The 20,689-nt window shown below is 40.8% G+C and overlaps 1 protein-coding gene across 1 annotated transcript in view; it reads right to left on the reverse strand.

Moving 5' to 3' along the window:
- Positions 1–17,890, reverse strand: part of LOC128703098 (glycoprotein-N-acetylgalactosamine 3-beta-galactosyltransferase 1-like) — a 536,922-nt gene extending 519,032 nt beyond the window's left edge. Inside the window, exon 1 of the mRNA XM_070103460.1 lies at positions 17,752–17,890. Coding sequence (XP_069959561.1) covers positions 17,752–17,761 — 10 coding nt within the window. The 5' untranslated portion in view covers positions 17,762–17,890. The remainder of the gene's footprint in view (positions 1–17,751) is intronic.
- Positions 17,891–20,689: the final 2,799 nt, after the last annotated feature.

The following is a 20,689-nucleotide window of genomic DNA, read 5'->3' on the forward strand; positions in this document are numbered from 1 at the left end:
AAAAAAAACGCCCTAATTCCTCGGTGTGACACATTTAAGACAGTCTGATGCCTACGTATAAGAGGCCAATTTAAAACTGTATACTATTGCCTCAACTAGAAATGCATCTATTATTATTTACACTTTGGCCGTCTCCCACCAAGGCAGGGTGGCCCGAAAAATAACAAAAAGGCACAATACCGTGACTGGAACAATACACAAATAACCCGCACATAAAAGAGAGAAGCTTACGACGACGTTTCGGTCCGACTTGGACCATTGACAAAGTCACACTAACAGAGGTGGAGCAAGACGGCTATATATAGGCAGGAAGAGGTGGTGGTGGTAGTAGTAGTAGTAGTAGTAGTAGTAGTAGTAGTACAAGAATTGTATATAATACCGACAGGATGAAATTAAGACACATGCACAACACCCGGGCATCCCCATCGTAGACGTTTCGCCATCCAGCCAGCCACTGGATGGCGAAACGTCCACAACAAAGACAGCCAGACGCCGCACATGTGTCTTAATTTCAACAGTAGTTGTAGTAGAAGAAGAAGAGGTGGTAGTAGTAGTGGTAGCGGAAGAAGTGGGAAATAAGGAAGACGAGCCAGTCAAATACAAAGGAAGGGGAGCACTGCAAGAGAGCTAGATACCCACAGAGGGAGAGCAAGCGCACAGAGGTGCGTGAAAGGGGAAGTGGTGAAATAAAATAAATGAAGAAGGAACAGAAACACGAGACAGGAGAGAGAAAGACAACCCAGAGGAGAAAAGGAGAGAGGAAAGGGGAAAAGCAAGAAGAAAAAGAAAAAGAAAAAGTGAGGATTCAGGTTAAGTCACGGGTGTTCTGAAGTTTGGAGCATTTTACAATGTAGTGGGAGAGGAAGGCATCTACAGAGACGAAGCCAGGGCTAAGGTTCATACCAGGAAAGTTGTGTATTAGAGAGGATTCAACTAGACGGCGACTGTTCGAGTTGGAAGTAGGGAAGACAGTTTTAGCAGAAGACCAGTCAATAGGATGGCTATGATCTCTGACGTGACAGAAAAGAGCATTGTTAGTGTCGGCAAGCCTAACACTATTTTTGTGCTCCCTAAGTCTGTCAGAAAGAGATCGACCAGTTTCTCCGAAGTATTGAAGAGGACAGGAGGAGCAAGAAATAGAGTAGACACCAGGAACATCTGTAGACACATGTGCGGCGTCTGGCTGTCTTTGTTGTGGACGTTTCGCCATCCAGTGGCTGGCTGGATGGCGAAACGTCTACGATGGGGATGCCCGGGTGTTGTGCATGTGTCTTAATTTCATCCTGTCGGTATTATATACAATTCTTGTATTACTACTACTACTGCTACTACTACTACCACCTCTTCCTGCCTATATATAGCCGTCTTGCTCCACCTCTGTTAGTGTGACTTTGTCAATGGTCCAAGTCGGACCGAAACGTCGTCGTAAGCTTCTCTCTTTTATGTGCGGGTTATTTGTGTATGGCCCGAAAAAGAAAAACTTTCATTATCAATCGCTCCATCACTCTCTTGCGCTTACACTACAGTTATAAAAATGCAACATCAACTCCTCTCCTTCAGAGTGCAGAGACTGTACTGCCCATCTTCAGGACTCAAGTCCTGCCAGCCGGTTTCCCTGAATCCCTTCATAAATGTTTCCTTGCTCACACTCCAACAGCACGTCAAGTCCTGATAACCATTTGTCTCGATTTGCTCCTATTAAACACGCTCATGCATGCTTGCTAGAAGTCCAATCCTCTTGCACACAAAACCTCCTTTACCCTCTCTGTCCTAACTTTCGTAGGCCGACCCATACCCCGCCTTCCGTTCACTACAGATATACACTCTCAAAGTCATTCTATTTCGTTCCAGCCTCTCTACATGTCCAAACCATCTCGACAGCCCACCTTCAGCCCTCTGGATAATAGTTTTGGTAATCCTACACCTCCTCCTAATTTCCAAACTACGAATTCTCCGCATTATATTCACACTACACATTGCTCTCAGACATGACATTTCCACTGCCTTCAGCCTTCTCCTTGTTGCATCATTCACCACCCACGCTTCACATTCATATAAGAGCGTTGGTATAACTATATTCTCATACATTCCCCTCTTTTCATTCATGGACAAAGTTTTTTGTTTCTCCAGAGACTCCTCAGTGCACCACTCACCTACTCTTTCCAATATTCACTTTTATTTTTCTTCTTTTACATATACTACCAAACTCATCCACCAAGGTCTGCAACTTCACTTGAGAATCTCTCATCAGCAAAGAACAACTGTGACAACTCCCATTTTGTGTTAGATTCTTCAGCTTTTCGCTCCACACATCTTGCCAACACCCTAGCATTCACTTCTCTTACAACCCTATCCATAAATGTATTGAACAATCATGGTGACATCACACATCCTTGTCTAAGGTCTACTTTAACTGGGAAATCATGTCCCTCTCTCCTACATATCCTCCTATTCCATACATTTGCATCGTATGCTACATTGCTTCCCAATCCATCCTGTCATACGCCTTTTCCAAATCCATAAATTCCACAAAAACCTCTTTACTCTCATCTAATTATTGTTCACCTATATGTTTCACTGTAAACATTTGGTCTACACCTTCCTAAAGCCTCCTTGTTCATCTGCTATCCTGTTCTCCGTCTTACTCTTAATTCTTTCAATAATAACTCTACCATACACTTTACCAGGTATACTCAACAGATTTATTCTCCTATAATTTTTGCACTCTCTTTTGTCCCCTTTTCCTTTACAAAGGAATTATTCATGCTCTCTGCCAATCCCTATGCACTTTACTCTCTTCCATACATTTATTAAATAATGCACCAACCATTCCAAAACTATATCCTCACCTGCTTTTAACATTTCTATCTTTATCCTATCAATCCCAGCTGCCTTACCCCCTTTCATTCTATCCACTGCCCCACGAACTTCCCCCACACTCACAACCGGTTCTTCCTCACTCCTACAATATGTTATTCCTCTTTGCCCTATACACGAAATCACAGCTTCTCTCTCTTCATCAACATTTAACAGTTCCTCAAAATATTCCTTCCATCTTCCCGATACCTCTAACTCTCAATTTTAACTTTCCTCTCCTATTTTTAACTATCCAATGCATTCATTACCAAGGCTTTCTCAGCTTATTAATCTCACTCTTAAACTTGTTCTTATTTTCAACAAAATTTGTTAATAACATCTCACCCACTCTTCAGTACGCTGCGGTCAGAGGCCACGTGTGGTCACTGTCCTAAGCTGTCTGGGAATTAGCATGGGATGATACTGAGCAACATGGCCTGCAGTAGTGCTTTGGAATCTCAGGTTAAAGTATTGAAGAAGGAGGTTCTACTTCTTCAGGAGAAAAATAGGAGGCTTAAGCTTCGCTGAGATCGGTTTGGGAGTGAGTGTGAGATGGTTGGAGCTGGTGAGGAAAAGAACACCAGCAGTGAGCTAAAGAGTTGCTGCCGCTTTAAGTGGCAATTGGCTCACAATTCAGGAAGAAGGAAGATAAGGAACTTTAATAGAGAAGAAGATGTGAAGGTAGGAAATCGATTATCTGTTCTCCAGGACGAGTGTACTTCAGTGGTTAGTGAGGTTAAAGGTACCACTGATTCCCCTGCTAATCAAGGTAAGAATATTTTGGTTGCAGGAGATTCTCAGGTAAGATATATGGACCGTGTTTTATGTAACAGAGATAAGAAGGCCAGACAGAGGGTGTACCTCCTAGGAGCTGGTGTTGGTGACATAGTCAGCAGGTTGGATAATATTATGTCAGGCAATGGAAACAAGCCAATCATCTGCCTTAGTGCTGGTGGAAATGACATCAGGAAGGGCAGGAGACAGGAGCCGTAGAAGTCAGCCGTAAAAGTTGTCAAGTCAAAGGTAGAGATCCTAATCATATGTAGCATCTTGCCAAGAAAGGGAGTGGGCAATGAATGGATGTCTAGGGCAATTGGTATAAATTGCTGGCTAGACAGGTACTGCAAGAAACTTGCAATCCCAGTCATTGATATCTGGGACCCATTCTTTGGCAAACGTGATATGTGTGCAAGGGATGGGGTTCATCTCTCTGGGGCTGGAGTGGTTACATTAGCCAATTCGATTGAGGGGCCCATTGAGGACTTGTCTAGGAATTTAAACTGATTGATTATAGAGGTATGGGTGTTTGTGGGAAACAGTCAGGCTGCAGCATTATGGTTGAAAACAGCAGATATCACCAGGATACCTCAGGGATATGTTCAAAAGACAATATTCAAAATAAAGTTGCTCTTAAATGCAAAGTAATTGTTCAACAAACAAAGAAATAAAGTAGAGGGTAACGAGTGGCTAGTTTCCTTAAGGTTTGCTATATAAATAGTAGGAGTCTAAGAAATAAGATTAATGAGCTAAGATTGCTTGCAAGTACAGGTAATATTGATGTTATTGCTATAACAGAGACCTGGTTAAACTTGAAAGATAGTGAAATGCCATCTGAATGCAACATACACGGTTATAAACTATTCCACGCTGATAGGGTCAACAGGAAGGGTGGTGGAGTGGCGATGTATGTCAGAGATAATTTAAATTGTTGTGTTAGACAAGATGTAAGATTGGAGACATCGGACACAGAATCTGTTTGGCTACAGTTTCTCGAAGGTCGTGAAAAATTAATATTGGGTGTGATTTATAGGCCCCTAAACCTTGATAGGGAGTGTGGTAGGCTGCTGTGGGACAAAATTCTTAAGGCGTCTAAATATGAAGATGGTGTGTTAATATAAGATTTTAACTTTAGACAAATTTATTGGAACAATGTGAGAGGAAATCTTGAGTCTAGTGACTTTCTTGAGAGACTGCTAGAGGAAACAACCTGCTTGACTTAGTTCTTGCCAACAAAGAATCGCTAGTTAATATTCTTGAGGTTAATGATGAGCTAATGGAAAGTGATCACAAATCACTTAGTTTCAATATATCATGGAATTACCAAGATAACTGTCCCAGATTTTCACTTGACCGACTTCATGGGTATGAGAAATTACCTGGGTGGTTTAAATTGGGATGATCTTACTTTAGGCCAGGTAGGTAGGGTTGGTTGCCAATATGACGTTTTTCAGAGCATAGTTCTAGCTGCCAAGATGACTTTTGTCCCGAGTAGGGAAATTAGATCTAACAAAAATTATTTCAAATGCATTAGCAATATATTAAAACATCTCAGTGCCCTAAATAGAGGCATATATAGGGACATCAAAAGAGGGGATGGGCAGTTAAGAAATCAATATATTCAGTTAAAGAGAGAAATGAGAAAAGGAATAAGAATAGCAAAAAGGGATTATGAGGCTAAAGTCGCAATGGATTTGATGACTAACCCAAAGGGTTCTTTCAGGTATACAGAAGTAAGATTAGGGACAAGATAGGCCCACTTAAGAGTAACTCAGGCCAGATCACTGACAGTGATAAGGATATGTGTGAAATTTTCAATACTTACTTCCTCTCAGTTTTTACTCAGAAAGATAAAAGCGAAATTCCAGAAATAATAAATAATGTAGAACAGGATGATAATAAACTATGCACGATTCCGATAACTAGTGACATAGTCCTCAGACAAATAGAGAAATTAAAAGCTAACAATTCTCCAGGCCCTGATGAACTGTTAGCAAGGGTTTTAAAGGAATGTAAAGAGAAATTTAGCATACCTTTGGCTAATATTTTCAATATATCACTACAAACTGGCATAGTGCCAGATAAGTGGAAAATGGCAAATGTAATATCTATTTACAAGGCAGGTTACAGGTCCTTAGCTTCGAACTATAGACTAATAAGTCTTACCTCCATAGTTGGTAAATTTATGAAATCAATAATTGCCGAAGCAATTCGTAGCCATCTTGAAAGGCATAACCTGATTAATGAATCTCAACACGGTTTTACTGAGGGACGTTCGTGTCTTATGAATTTACTAACTTTCTTCACTAAGGTATTTGAGGAGGTAGATCATGGTACTGAATATGATATTGTGTATATGGACTTCAGTAAGGTTTTCCATAGAGTTCCACACCAGAGACTATTGAGAAAACTTAAGAAACATGGAATAGGAGAATTATTTTCCTGGGTAGAGGCATGGTTGACAAATAGGCAGCAGAGAGTTTTCATAAATGGTGAGAAATCACAATCGTTGCACGTCACAAGCGGGGTTCCACAGGGGTCAATGTTAAGCCCCTTGTTGTTCACAATTTATACAAGCGACATAAATGAGGGAATAAATAGCTGATGACACCAAAACAGTCCATCCAATTTATTCTAGTGAGAACATTAGAGCTCTCAAGGATGATTTGAATAGACCGATGCAGTGGTCGGAAAAGTGGCAAATGCAGTTTAATATTGACAAATGCAAAGTTCTAAATGTTGGAAAGTAAAATAAGCATGCCATATGTTACGCCCAGATGCGGGTTCTCTCTTGCATTTTTGTTCATCTATGTAATATTACATTGCGATTATAATTGTTAATAGCTAAAACGAAGTTAATCAGCTTTATAATATTACATATTCATTTTCATCTTTCTCATATATATATGTCGTGCCGAATAGGCAGAACTTGCGATCTTGGCTTAAATAGCAACGTTCACCTTGCCATATAGGACAAGTGAAAATTTGTGTATGCAGTAATTTCGCCAGAATCATTCTGAACCTAACGAAAAAAATATATTTCACTGTGTTTGTTTAGTATTAAATTACTGTAAACAAATCTAAAATGTATTTAGTTGGGTTAGGCTAAAATAAATTGCTCTTGTTATAATAAGGTTAGGTAAGTTTTCTAATGTTTTTAAGTTTTTAATGTTTGAATGACCTCACTTCTCATTACTACTCGCCTGATGCAAGCTTAAGCCAGAGGTGAGTGGAGTATAGTAGTCAGTACAACACCTCTCTGGGTATAGAGGTCTCTATTGTTTACTCATTTTAACTTAAATTGAGAAGCTATTGGTGAAGAACTTTATTCTCTAAAGTCACCATAAATTGTGAGATCTTGTGAAACTTTCATTGTATAGAAGTTCTCATGTGTTACGAGACTTCAAATATTCTAGTCAACACTCTAACCGTCTCGGAAAATAGAGACACTCAAGATTACGACACTTATGCAACATATGGGAATCTTTATTCAGGAAACGTTTCGCCGCATAGTGGCTTCATCAGTCAAATACAAAGCAGGAGGAGTTTGAGGTAATCAGTCCCTCAGCCTGGAGTCGATGTGTTCAGTCCATCAGTCTTGTAGAATGTACAGCATAGGGCTGTAGACGTGGCTTATATACTGTAGTGAGGTGAGGTGAAGCAGGATGAGGTGGGGTCATAGTGGTACCATCCACTAGTTGAAGTTACAAAGAATTTTTCAACACTTGTCCAACCTTTGGACGAAGACCTACAAAGACTAGTGGATGGTACCACTATGACCCCGCCTTCTCCTGCTTCGCCTCACCTCACTACAGTATATAAGCCACGTCTACGGCCCTATACTGTACATTCTACAAGATTGATGGACTGAACACATCGACTCCAGGCTGAGGGACTGATTACCTCAAACTCCTCCTCTCCTTACACCTGCTTTGTATTGGACTGATGAAGCCACTGTGTGGCGAAACGTTTCCTGAATAAAGATTCCCATATGTTGCATAAATGTCTCAATCTTCAACTTGTCGGTTCTTCAAACCATTCATCACAATAGAGACGCTGTAACTTGATTGATCATATTTATATTAAAAGCGCAGTCAGCTAGAATGAAGGTCATGGTAATTTATAAGTTGAATATAAAGTCTGTGTTTATGTATAATTACTGAGAAAAAGATACAATAAAAATACCTTAAATCAATTACGTTGTTTACATTATAGTAAAGATACATTTTACAAAGTTTTTTCGATCTCCTTATTAATCAATGATTCCTTATAATGATATAACTGGAATATAATTTTCCTAAAATGTCCCCTATACTAATATTGTCTAGTGTTTATAAAGTTTATCGTAATACCACATATAAACTAAATAATGTAGATCTTAATATTACGGTTTTGCGAAAAGGATTTAGGAGTTCTGGTTAACAGTAATCTGAAACCATGACAACAGTGCATTAGTGTTCGCAATAAAGCTAATAGAATCCTTGGCTTCATATCAAAAAGTATAAATAACAGAAGTCCTCAGGTTGTCCTTCAACTATATATATCTCTGGTTAGGCCTCATTTAGATTATGCTGCGCAGTTCTGGTCACCGTATTACAGAATGGATATAAATGCTCTGGAAAACGTACGGAGGAGGATGACAAAGTTGATCCCATGTATCATAAATCTTCCCTATGAGGATAGACTGAGGCCCTGAATCTGCACTCTCTAGAATGGCGTAGAAATAGGGGGGGATATGACTGAGGTGTATAAGTGTAAAACAGGAATTAATAAAGGGGATGTAAATAGCATGCTAAAAATATCTAGCATAAACAGGACTCGCAGCAATGGTTTTAAATTGGAAAAGTTCAGATTCAGGAAGGATATAGGAAAGCACTGGTTTGGTAATAGAGTTGTGGATTAGTGGAACAAACTCCCGAGTACCGTTATAGAAGCTAAGACGTTGTGTAGTTTTAAAAAGAGGTTGGATAAATAAATAAGTGGATGTGGGTGGGTGTGAGTTGGACTTGACTAGCTTGTGCTATTATGTCGGATGCCGTGAAAGTGACTGACCTGACTAGGTCAAGGCATTGGCTTAAGCCAGTGTGAGAATTGGACCTGCTTCGCATGGGCAAAACGCCTGCTGCAGTGTTCTTTCTTATGTTCTTTTGTTCTTTTATACACACACACACACACACACACACACACACACACACACACATACACACACCAAGTGCAAAGTCATGAAGATTGGGGAAGGGCAAAGAAGGCCGCAGACGGAGTACAGTCTAGGGGGTCAGAGACTACAAACCTCACTCAAGGAAAAAGATCTTGGGGTGAGTATAACACCAGGCACATCTCCTGAAGCGCACATCAACCAAATAACTGCTGCAGCATATGGGCGCCTAGCAAACCTCAGAACAGCATTCCGACATCTTAATAAGGAATCATTCAGGACCCTGTACACCGTGTACGTTAGGCCCATATTGGAGTATGCGGCACCAGTTTGGAACCCACACCTAGCCAAGCACGTGAAGAAACTAGAGAAAGTGCAAAGGTTTGCAACAAGACTAGTCCCAGAGCTAAGAGGTATGTCCTACGAGGAGAGGTTAAGGGAAATCAACCTGACGACACTGGAGGACAGGAGAGATAGGGGGGACATGATAACGACATACAAAATACTGAGAGGAATTGACAAGGTGGACAAAGACAGGATGTTCCAGAGATTGGACACAGTAACAAGGGGACACAGTTGGAAGTTGAAGACACAGATGAATCACAGGGATGTTAGGAAGTATTTCTTCAGCCACAGAGTAGTCAGTAAGTGGAATAGTTTGGGAAGCGATGTAGTGGAGGCAGGATCCATACATAGCTTTAAGCAGAGGTATGATAAAGCTCACGGCTCAGGGAGAGTGACCTAGTAGCGATCAGTGAAGAGGCGGGGCCAGGAGCTCGGACTCGACCCCCGCAACCTCAACTAGGTGAGTACAACTAGGTGAGTACACACACACACACACATATATATATATATATATATATATATATATATATATATATATATATATATATATATATATATATATATATATATATATACATATATATATATATATATATATATATATATATATATATATATATATATATATATATATATATATATATATATATATATGTGTGTGTGTGTGTGTGTGTGTGTGTGTGTGTGTGTGTGTGTGGTGCCGAATATCTAAAACTGGTCAATTAGCAAGAACTCATTTAAAATTAAGTCTTTTCTAAACTTTTCTCTTATACGTTTAAAGATATATTTTTTAAATAATGTTGATGTAAAAATTTATAATTTTGCACCAAAAAGAACTTAGAAAACTTACCTAACCTTATTATAACAAGCGCAATTTATTTTAGCCTAACCCAACGAAATACATTTTACATTTGTTTAAAATAATTTAATACTAAACAAACACAGTGAAATATATTTTTATCGCTAAGTTCAGAATAATTTTGGCGAAATTATTGCATACGCAAATTTTCACTTGTCCTATATGGCAAGATGAGCGTTGCTATTTAAGCCAAGAGCGCAAGTTCTGCCTATTCGGTACGACATATATATATATATATATATATATATATATATATATATATATATATATATATATATATATATATATATATATATATATATATATATATATATATATATATATATATATATAAGAAAATCCCCCCCCAAAAAAATACTTTCATCATTCAACATTTTCACCTCTTTCACACATAATCACTGTTTTTGCAGAGGTACCCAGAATACAACAGTTTAGAAGCATATACGTATAAAGATACACAACATATCCCTCCAAACTGCCAATATCCCAAACCCCTCCTTTAGAGTGCAGGCATTGTACTTCCCATTTCCAGTACTCAAATCCGGCTATATAAAAATAACCGGTTTCCCTGAATCTCTTCACTAAATATTATGCTGCTCACACTCCAACAGCTCGTCAGGTCCCAAATACCATTCGTTTCCATTCACTCCTATTTAACATGCTCACGCTTGCTGGAAGTCCAAACCCCTCGCCCACAACGCCTCCTTTACCCCCTCCCTCCAACCTTTTCGAGGACGACCCCTACCCTGCCTTCCTTCCCCTACAGATTTATACGCTCTCCATGTCATTCTACTTTGATCCATTCTCTCTAAATGACCAAACCACCTCAACAACCCCTCTTCAGCCCTCTGACTAATACTTTTAATAACTCCACACCTCCTAATTTCCACACTCCAAATTTTCTGCATAATATTTACAACACACTTTGCCCTTAGACGAGACATCTCCTCTGCCTCCAACCGCCTCCTCTCTGCAGCATTTACAACCCAAGCTTCACACACATATAAGAGTGCTGGTACCACTATACTTTCATATATTCCCTTCTTTGCCTCCATAGATAATGTTTTTGTTTCCACATATACCTCAACGCACCACTTGCTTTTTTTCCTTCATTAATTCTATGATTAACCTCATCCTTCATAAATCCATCTGCTGACACGTCAACTCCCAAATATCTGAAAACATTCACTTCTTCCATACTCCTCCTCTCGAATCTGATATCCAATTTTTCTTTATCTAAATCATGATACCTTCATCACCTTACTCTTTTCTATGTTCACTTTCAACTTTCTACCTTTACACACACTCCTAAACTCATCAACTAACCTTTGCAAGTTTTCTTTAGCTCTCCCATAAGCAAAATATCATCAGCAAAAAGTAACTGTGTCAATTCCCATTTCGTATTTGATTCCCCATAATTTAATCTCACCCCTCTCCCGAACACCCTAGCATTTACTTCTTTTACAACCCTATCTATAAATATATTAACAACCATGGTGACATTACACATCCCTGTCTAAGACCTACTTTTACCGGGAAGTAGTCTCCCTTTCTTCTACACACCCTAACCTGAGCCTCACTATCCTCATAAAAACTCTTTACAGCATTTAGTAACTTACCACCTATTCCATATACTTGCAACATCTGCCACATTGCTCCCCTATCCACTCTATCATATGCCTTTTCTAAATCCTTAAATTCAATGAAAACTTCCCTACCTTTATCTAAATACTGTTCACATTTATGCTTCAATATGAACACTTGATCTACACATCCCCTACCCACTCTAAAACCTCCTTGCTCATCCGCAATCCTACATTCTGTCTTACCTCTAATTCTTTCAATAATAACCCTACCGTACTCTTTTCTGGTATACTCAGTAAACTTATTTCTCTATAATTTTTACAATCTCTTTTGTCCCCCTTCCCTTTATATAAAGGAATTATACATGCCCTCTGCCAATCCCAAGGTACCTTCCCCTCTTTCATACATTTATTAAAAAAAAAATACCAACCACTCCAACACCATATCCCCTCCCTGCTTTTAATATTTCTGTCATGATCCCGTCAGTTCCAGCTGCTTTACCACCTTTCATTCTACATAATGCCTCACGCACCTCCCCCACACTCACATCTTGTTCTTCTTCACTCCTCAAATATGGTATACATCCCTGGCCAGTGCATAAAATTACCGCCTCCCTTTATTCGTTGACATTTAAAAGTTCCTCAAAATATTCATGCCATCTACTCAATACCTCCATCTCCCCATCTACTAACTCCCCCTACTCTGTTTTTATCTGACAAATCTTAACTTGTTTAACTCCAAAAATTTTCTTATTTTCATCAAAATTTTTTCACAGTGCCTCTCCCACTCTATCATCTGCTCTCCTTTTACACTCTCTCATCACTCTCTTCACCTTTCCTTTACTCTCCATACACTCTTATAACACATTTGCTTTGTAAAAAACTTTTAAAAGCTACCTTTTTCACTTTTATCACACCCTTTACTTCATCATTCCACCAATCACTCCTTTTTCCTCCTGCACCCACCCTCCTATAACCACAAACTTCTGCTCCACATTCTAATACTACATTTTTAAAACTTTTCCAACCCTCTTCAACCCCCCCACTACTCATACTTGCACCAGCCCAAGTGTGTGTGTGTGTGTGTGTGTGTGTGTGTGTGTGTGTGTGTACTCACCTATTTGTGGTTGCAGGGGTCGAGTCTTAGCTCCTGGCCCCGCCTCTTCACCGGTTGCTACTGGGCCCTCTCTCTCCCCGCTCCATGAGCTTTATCAAACCTCGTCTTAAAACTGTGTATGGTTCCTGCCTCCACTACGTCATTTTCTAGGCTATTCCACTGCCTTACAACTCTATGACTGAAGAAATACTTCCTAATATCTCTCTGACTCATTTGTGTCTTCAACTTCCAATTGTGGCCTCTTGTTTCTGTGTCCCCTCCCTGGAACATCCTGTCTTTGTCCACCTTGTCTATTCCATGCAGTATTTTATATGTCGTTATCATGTCTCCCCTGACCCTCCTGTCCTCCAGTGTCGTCAGGCCGATTTCCCTTAATCTTTCTTCATAGGACATTCCCCTTAGCTCTGGAACTAACCTTGTGGCAAACCTTTGTACTTTCTCTAGTTTCTTGACGTGCTTTATCAAGTGCGGGTTCCAAACAGGTGCTGCATACTCCAGTATAGGCCTGACATACACGGTGTACAGTGTCTTGAACGATTTCTTACTAAGGTATCGGAATGCTGTTCTCAGGTTTGCCAGGCGCCCATATGCTGCAGCAGTTATCTGATTGATGTGTGCTTCCGGAGACATGCTCGGTGTTATACTCACCCCAAGATCTTTCTCCTTGAGTGAGGTTTTCAGTCTTTGGCCACCTAGCCTATACTCTGTCTGTGGTCTTCTGTGCCCTTCCCCTATCTTCATGACTTTGCATTTGGCAGGATTAAATTCGAGAAGCCATTTGCTGGACCAGGTGTCCAGTCTGTCCAGGTCTCTTTGAAGTCCTGCCAGGTCCTCATCAGATTTAATTCTCCTCATTAACTTCACATCATCTGCAAACAGGGACACTTCTGAGTCTAACCCTTCCATCATGTCGTTCACATATACGAAAAATAGCGCTGGTCCTATGACCGACCCCTGTGGGACCCCGCTCGTCACAGGTGCCCACTGTGATACATCATTACGTACCATGACTCGTTGTTGCCTCCCTGTCAGGTATTCTCTGATCCATTGCAGTGCCCTTCCTGTTATATGCGCCTGATGCTCTAGCTTCTGCACTAATCTCTTGTGAGGAACTGTGTCAAAGGCCTTCTTGCAGTCCAAGAAGATGCAATCAACCCACCCCTCTCTCTCGTGTCTTACTTCTGTTATTTTATCATAAAACTCCAGAAGGTTTCTGACACAGGATTTGCCTTCCGTGAATCCGTGCTGGTTGGCATTTATACTCTTGTTCCGTTCCAGGTGCTCCACCACTCTCCTCCTGATAATCTCCATAATTTTGCATACTATACACGTCAATGACACAGGTCTATAGTTTAGTGCCTCTTTTCTGTCTCCTTTTTTAAAAATGGGAACTACATTTGCCGTCTTCCATACCTTAGGTAGTTGCCCAGTTTCCAGGGACGTGTTGAAGATTGTGGTAAGTGGCACGCACAACATATCTGCTTCCTCTCTAAGGACCCACGGGGAGATGTTGTCCGGTCCCATTGCCTTTGAGGTATCGATGTCCCTTAGCAGTTTCCTCACCTCCTCCTCATCTGTATGTATGTCGTCCAACACTTGTTGGTGTATTCCTTGCTGGTGTCCCCATCTGGTCTGTCTCCCCAGAGTCCTTCCTGTCTCTACTGTAAATACTTCCTTAAATCTCGTGTTGAGCTCCTCACATACCTCTTGATCGTTTCTTGTGAGTTCTCCACCTTCTTTCCTCAGCCTTATCACCTGGTCTATGTGGCTATACAGCAGTTTCGGGTCAGATTTGACTTTCGATGCTATGTCGTTTTCATACTGTCGCTGGGCCTCCCTCCTTATCTGTGCATACTCGTTTCTGGCTCTTCTACTAATCTCCTTGTTTTCCTGGGTCCTATGCCTCCTGTACCTTTTCCATTCTCTGTTGCACTTAGTTTTTGCCTCCCTACACCTTCGGGTAAACCAAGGACTCGTTTTGGTCTTCCTATTATTTCTGTTTCCCTTGGGAACAAAACTTTCCTCTGCTTCCTTGCACTTTGTTGCCACATATTCCATCATCTCGTTTACTGATTTTCCTACCATTTCTCTGTCCCGCTGAACCTCCTGCAGGAAGTTTCTCATACGTGTGTAGTCCCCCCTTTTATAGTTTGGCCTGTCCCCTTCAGTTCTTGTAACTCTACTATATAATCAAAACTCAGAACCACGTGATCGCTAGCTCCAAGGGGCCTCTCGTAAGTGATGTCCTCAATGTCTGAACTGCTCAGGGTGAACACAAGATCCAGTCTTGCTGGCTCATCCTCCCCTCTCTCTCTGGTTGTGTCCCTGACATGTTGATGCATGAGGTTTTCAAGTACCACATCCATCATCTTGGCTCTCCATGTTTCGGGACCCCCATGTGGCTCCAGGTTTTCCCAGTCGATCTCCCTGTGGTTAAAATCGCCCATTACCAGTAACTTTGCTCTGCTCGAGTGAGCTCTTCTTGCCACCTCAGCCAATGTGTCCACCATCACCCTGTCGTTTTCTTCGTACTCCTCTCTTGGCCTCCTGCAGTTCTGTGGTGGGTTATACATCACTCCAATGACTACTTTATGTTCTCCGTACTGAATTGTACCTACAATGTAGTCTCTTTCTCCAATCATGTCCATGCCTTCCATTTCCTCAAATCCCCATCGGTGTTTTATGAGCAGTGCAACCCCTCCTCCCCCTCTACTCCTTATCTTTCCTCAGGATCTGATATCTCGTTGGGAAGATTGTGTCTGTTATTGTCTCAGCGAGTTTTGTTTCTGTGACTGCTATGATGTCTGGGGATTTTTCACTGATTCTTTCGTTCCACTCATGTTTATTCGTTATTCCATCCGCGTTTGTGTACCAAACTTTCAGTTTCTTTTCTATCATTGTGGTCATGCAAGAATATTGGGGTTGGGGGAGCGAGAGCCTTGGTGGGGGCCTATATGGGGCTGTGGTGTAGGTGGGGTTTGTGGTGGGGGTGGGGTCAGAATGCCCATAAGGGACAGCTGTTGGGGTGAGGTTTGTGATATGGGGGTTGGTGGCAGAGGGAACAGTGAGTGGGTTGTAGTATAGGTTGCTCAGTTGCGTTGGGAATGTCGCGGTTGGAGTCTTTTGGTGGGAGATTCAGTGGGGTGTGTTTGCCCTTCCTCCTGTGTCTGGGTCCTGCTCATTTTCGTCATTGCCTCTCGTTCCTCCTTGCGTCTCTGTACCCTCTCTTTCAGTGTAGTCCTTTCTTCTTGTGTTCTGTCGCGGTCGAGGTATACTCTCTGGTACCCCTGTTTGTCCCTCGGTCTTGCTTTCTCTTGCGGAATCCTGGTTCGAACTGATTCTTCCTTGAAAGTTACTCTGACAGGCCGTATCCTTCCACTCGCAAACCACCCAATTCTCTGAAAATTTGTCACCTGGGTCATATCGTCCTCACCTATTGTCTTCATGATGCCTTCAATCATTTTTTTCTCCTCCTGTTTTATTTCTTCAAAGTTGTCCCCCTTGGCTTCTTGGAGCCCATATACAAAAACTGACCTCGCCCTTTCCTCCTCCCACTGAGTCTCCATCTGCTTCCTCTGAGGCATTTTATTTCCTTCCATTGACATGTTCTTGCCTTCAGTCCCTGTCATATCTGAAACTTCTATTCTCAGTGAACTGTCTTTCATGACCAGCTGTCCCTTGCTACTGCAGTTGGCTGTTAGAATCTCTGCATATAGCATACCTTCATTGTCTTCGGACCTGTCATTTGATCTTAGTGTGCTCCTCGTCTTTTCCCTGGCCCCACGTGGGTCTGATAGGGCCTTCGTGTACGGCATGTCTCCGTTGTTGCTTACCATCCCCTTGTCTGCGCCTGACATTGAATTTCCTGATGTCACATCTGAATTGTCATTTGTCGCTCTAATCTGTTTCAGGCTTTGCAGTTTCTCTTCTAAGCACTGTATCCTAGCTTCTGCTGCTAAGACCTGTACTTCCCACTTCCTGCACTCTTCAGCTATCTGCTCCTCCATTTTCTTACCAAGCTCTACTATCTTCCTTCCCCACTCTTCCTCCCTTTTTTTGGAGCTCTAACTCCCAGTCTTTCCTCCCTGGTTCGTCTACCAGATCTCTGGTTTTCCGTCCTCTAGGGCCACCCATTTTTTTTGTGTATGTGTGTGTGTGTGTGTGTGTGTGTGTGTGTGTGTGTGTGTGTGTGTGTGTGTGTGTGTGTGTGTGTGTGTGTGTGTGTGTATATATATGTGTGTGTGTGTGTGTGTGTGTGTGTAAGTGTAATGACAAATATACAAGTGAATTTGTTATATATTTTTTCATTCTTTTTTATTTTTATACCAGTTACATTCTTGCACCGTATCTTTATCTTTCAAATCACGAATACGATACAAATTACCAATAAATAAATATATTTGCATATATGTATATAACAGATGGTGGAGGTAATATATTTAAACAGCTGCACCAATAACATCAATAGCGTATATTTTATATAATAACAAGGTCTCACACAGAAACTGTTTGTATTTTTTTCTTTCCTTGTTCTTTCTTCAATTCATGATGATCATAATAATACTGATGATACGTAAAATTTTTGGTAAACTTACTTGATGTTGAGACATATGGCCAAGTCTCCTCGTGCCTGCTGTCACTGTTCTCGAAATGCTAAATAATTACCTATGTGTTGGTGGATTGTTGTGGGCCGTATTCGAGGGAAATTGGTAATATATCTCTTGAAGTGGGGTGAGGTAGAACACATCTTGGAATGTTTATTGAGAAGTGTAATTAAACTATCTGATGAAGGAGCAAGAGATGTCTACGAGGTAGTTGAGTTGTCAAGCATCTATAATATACTGTGATACCAGTCGTGTTGATTGGCACTGAGATGTTGCAGAGAGGAACGGAACTAGACTCAAGGATACTTAGTCCCGGGTTTAGGTATATATATGATCAACTCCGTACTTCTATTATTTCATTAACACTTCTGTTTACCTGTTTATTTTCTCACTCACAAATTCATTCATACATCAATATAAGCATTCAGTTACATTTATCCTCCAATATTCCTTACCTCGCGGCATGATTCCGTATCTCTTGCAATTTTCTTTCTCTTCTGTATCAGATATCTAGTTGGCTAACGTAAGTTAGAAGTCTCTCACTCTGTAAAAGGAGAGGACACAGAGGAATACTTCCGACACGCAAGCTTATCTGTTGACACTGAATCCTTTTCACATAGTAAACCCCGGTCTCCCTCCCAGGTGTGCTTCTACACTTGTCACCCCCCCCACCCATAGTTTGTCCCTCCCAGTCATGTATCACGTGGCAGCAATCTAGCTCGTCCCTCCCCTTCATATATTTGGTAGCACCTATCTTGGCAGCCCTCTCACTACTTCACATTTTACGATGAACCCATCTTGGCCGCTCCATCCCCTTCATTTATTGAGATGCATTTATCTAGTCTGATATTATCTATTGATATAATAGGCAGCACCTCTTCAGTCTTCCCCTCCATCTTCATTTATTCTTCAAAACTCCCTTGTCTTCCCCTCCCTATCATATACTACATAGAGCCCTTCTGTTCTAACTCTCTTCAATCCATCACCAGGATAGTGTCCCCTTCCTTTTGTTCAAAATAGCTTCAGCCACTTTCTTACCAGGATAACCTCAATTACATCACCATGATAACCTTCCTTCCCTCGCCATGATAACCTTCCATCCCTCACCATGATAACATTCCTTCCTTCACCATGATAACCTTCCTTCCCTCACCATGATAACCTTCCTTCCCTCCCCATGATAACCTTCCTTCCTTCCTTCACCATGATAACCTTCCTTCCTTCACCATGATAACCTTCCTTCCCTCACCATGATGACCTTCCTTCCTTCACCATGATAACCTTCCTTCCTTCACCATGATAACCTTCCTTCCCTCACCATGATAACATTCCTTCCCTCACCATGATAACCTTCCTTCCTTCACCATGATAACCTTCCTTACCTCACCATGATAACCATCCTTCCCTCCCCATGATAACCATCCTTCCCTCACCATGATCTGTGGGATGACTTTCATAATGGCAGAAGATTGTTTAAGCAAACTTGGCTTCATTTAAACAAGTGGTTCTTAACTTTTTTAAATGTTTGTATCACATTAATTCTTAATATTTTTTCGTATTAATCCTATCAAAAATAATTTAAAACTATAATAATTTTCGTAAACCTTGTTTCCATTTAAAACAAAACTAAATATAAGAGTGAAATAGATGAATGTTATAGTAGTGATTAAAAGCTTACATTCATACATTTATAAACAGGAAAAAGAGATTTGTCTGGTTTACGGGCTGTTTTTTTGTTGAAGTTCATTTTTGATGTTGAAAATGTGGAATTTTTTTAATAATATTCATGCGAATTTCAACAATTGCTTCGAGACGGTTACTAACCTTTGTTTTTATGTACAGAAGTGTTGTAAAAACTCTCATATAAATAGTTGGTGAAAAATGTCAAAAGATCCTCCAAATATTTGCTAACTTTAGGAACGTTCAGAGTACTGCACTCCAGACCTTCTCTGCCATCTTTTGATTAATTCCATTCAAATTCCTTCATTATATTTCAGTTCAGAAAAAAACCATCTTTCGTTCATGGAACCCAGATTAAAAATAAGATGATAAGTAAGAAGGAGTTCTGCAGTAGGCCTACTGACCCTTGCTAGACAGGTCTAATTCACCTACTCGCCAAGGCCAGTCAAGTCCAAGCCGCATCCATTTAATAAGAAGCTCACATCCACCTACACACATACATGTATTTGTCTAACCTATTTTTAAAACTACATAACGTTTTAGCTTCAGTGACGTTACTCGGGAGTTTGTTCCATTCATCCTAAATCCTTCCTAAATCTAACTTTTTCAAACTTGTATCCACTGCTGCGAGTCCTGTCTTAGTTAGATTCCTTTAGCACGTTATTTACATCACCTTATTTATTCCCGTTTTCCATTTAAACACCTCGGTCATATCCCTCTTAATTTTACGCCTTTCTAGAGAGTGTAGATTCAGGGCCCTCAGTCAGTCCTCATTGGAAAGATTTCTGATACATGGGATCAAATTAGTCATCCATCTTTGCACGTTTGCCAGCACATTTATATCCATTCTGTAACACGGTGACTGAAGAAGCCACTGTGTAGCGAAACGTTTCCAGAATACAAATACCCAATATAGAAACAAGTGTCTTGTTTATCATCTTGTCGCTTTTGTAAACCATTTATTCATATCCTGTCAGACACAGCAACATCTTGGAATCTTGATGCAGGGATTTCTTCACAACTTGTGTAATCTATAGACATGACCCACCTAGTGGCTTTGTTCAATGGTGACTCCGCCTACCACTGCTCCACCTCATCTGTCATTAGTATATAAGCCCCTTCTCTGCGAATATGCTGCACTTTTATCAAGACTGATAGACTGAACACATCGACTCCAGGCTGAGAAACTGATTACTTCAAACCCTTCTCATCTTTCACCTTTTTCTACATTGGACCGAAGAGGCCACTGTGTGACGAAACATTTCATTTATCAACTTGTCGGTTTTGTAAACCATTTATTCACATCATCAGTAAATGAGGCATAAGAAACAATCGTGTTGAAGAATAACTTAAGGAATTCTGTTATTTACAATTCTTGATTGGAAGCTAAGAATTCTGTTCGCTTTATTACAAACAGTTATGCACTGTTCTATCTAGGCTGGAATATTGCTGCACTCTAACAGCACCTTTCAAGGCAGGTGAAATTGCCGACCTAGAAAATGTACAGAGAACTTTCACGGCGCGCATAACGGAGATAAAACACCTCAATTACTGGGAGCGCTTGAGGTTTCTAAACCTGTATTCCCTGGAACGCAGGAGGGAGAGATACATGATTATATACACCTGGAAAATCCTAGAGGGACTAGTACCGAACTTGCACACGAAAATCACTCACTACGAAAGCAAAAGACTTGGCAGACGATGCACCATCCC

This window comes from Cherax quadricarinatus, chromosome 85, assembly GCF_038502225.1.
Source record: "Cherax quadricarinatus isolate ZL_2023a chromosome 85, ASM3850222v1, whole genome shotgun sequence".
Taxonomy (NCBI): Eukaryota; Metazoa; Arthropoda; class Malacostraca; order Decapoda; family Parastacidae; genus Cherax; species Cherax quadricarinatus.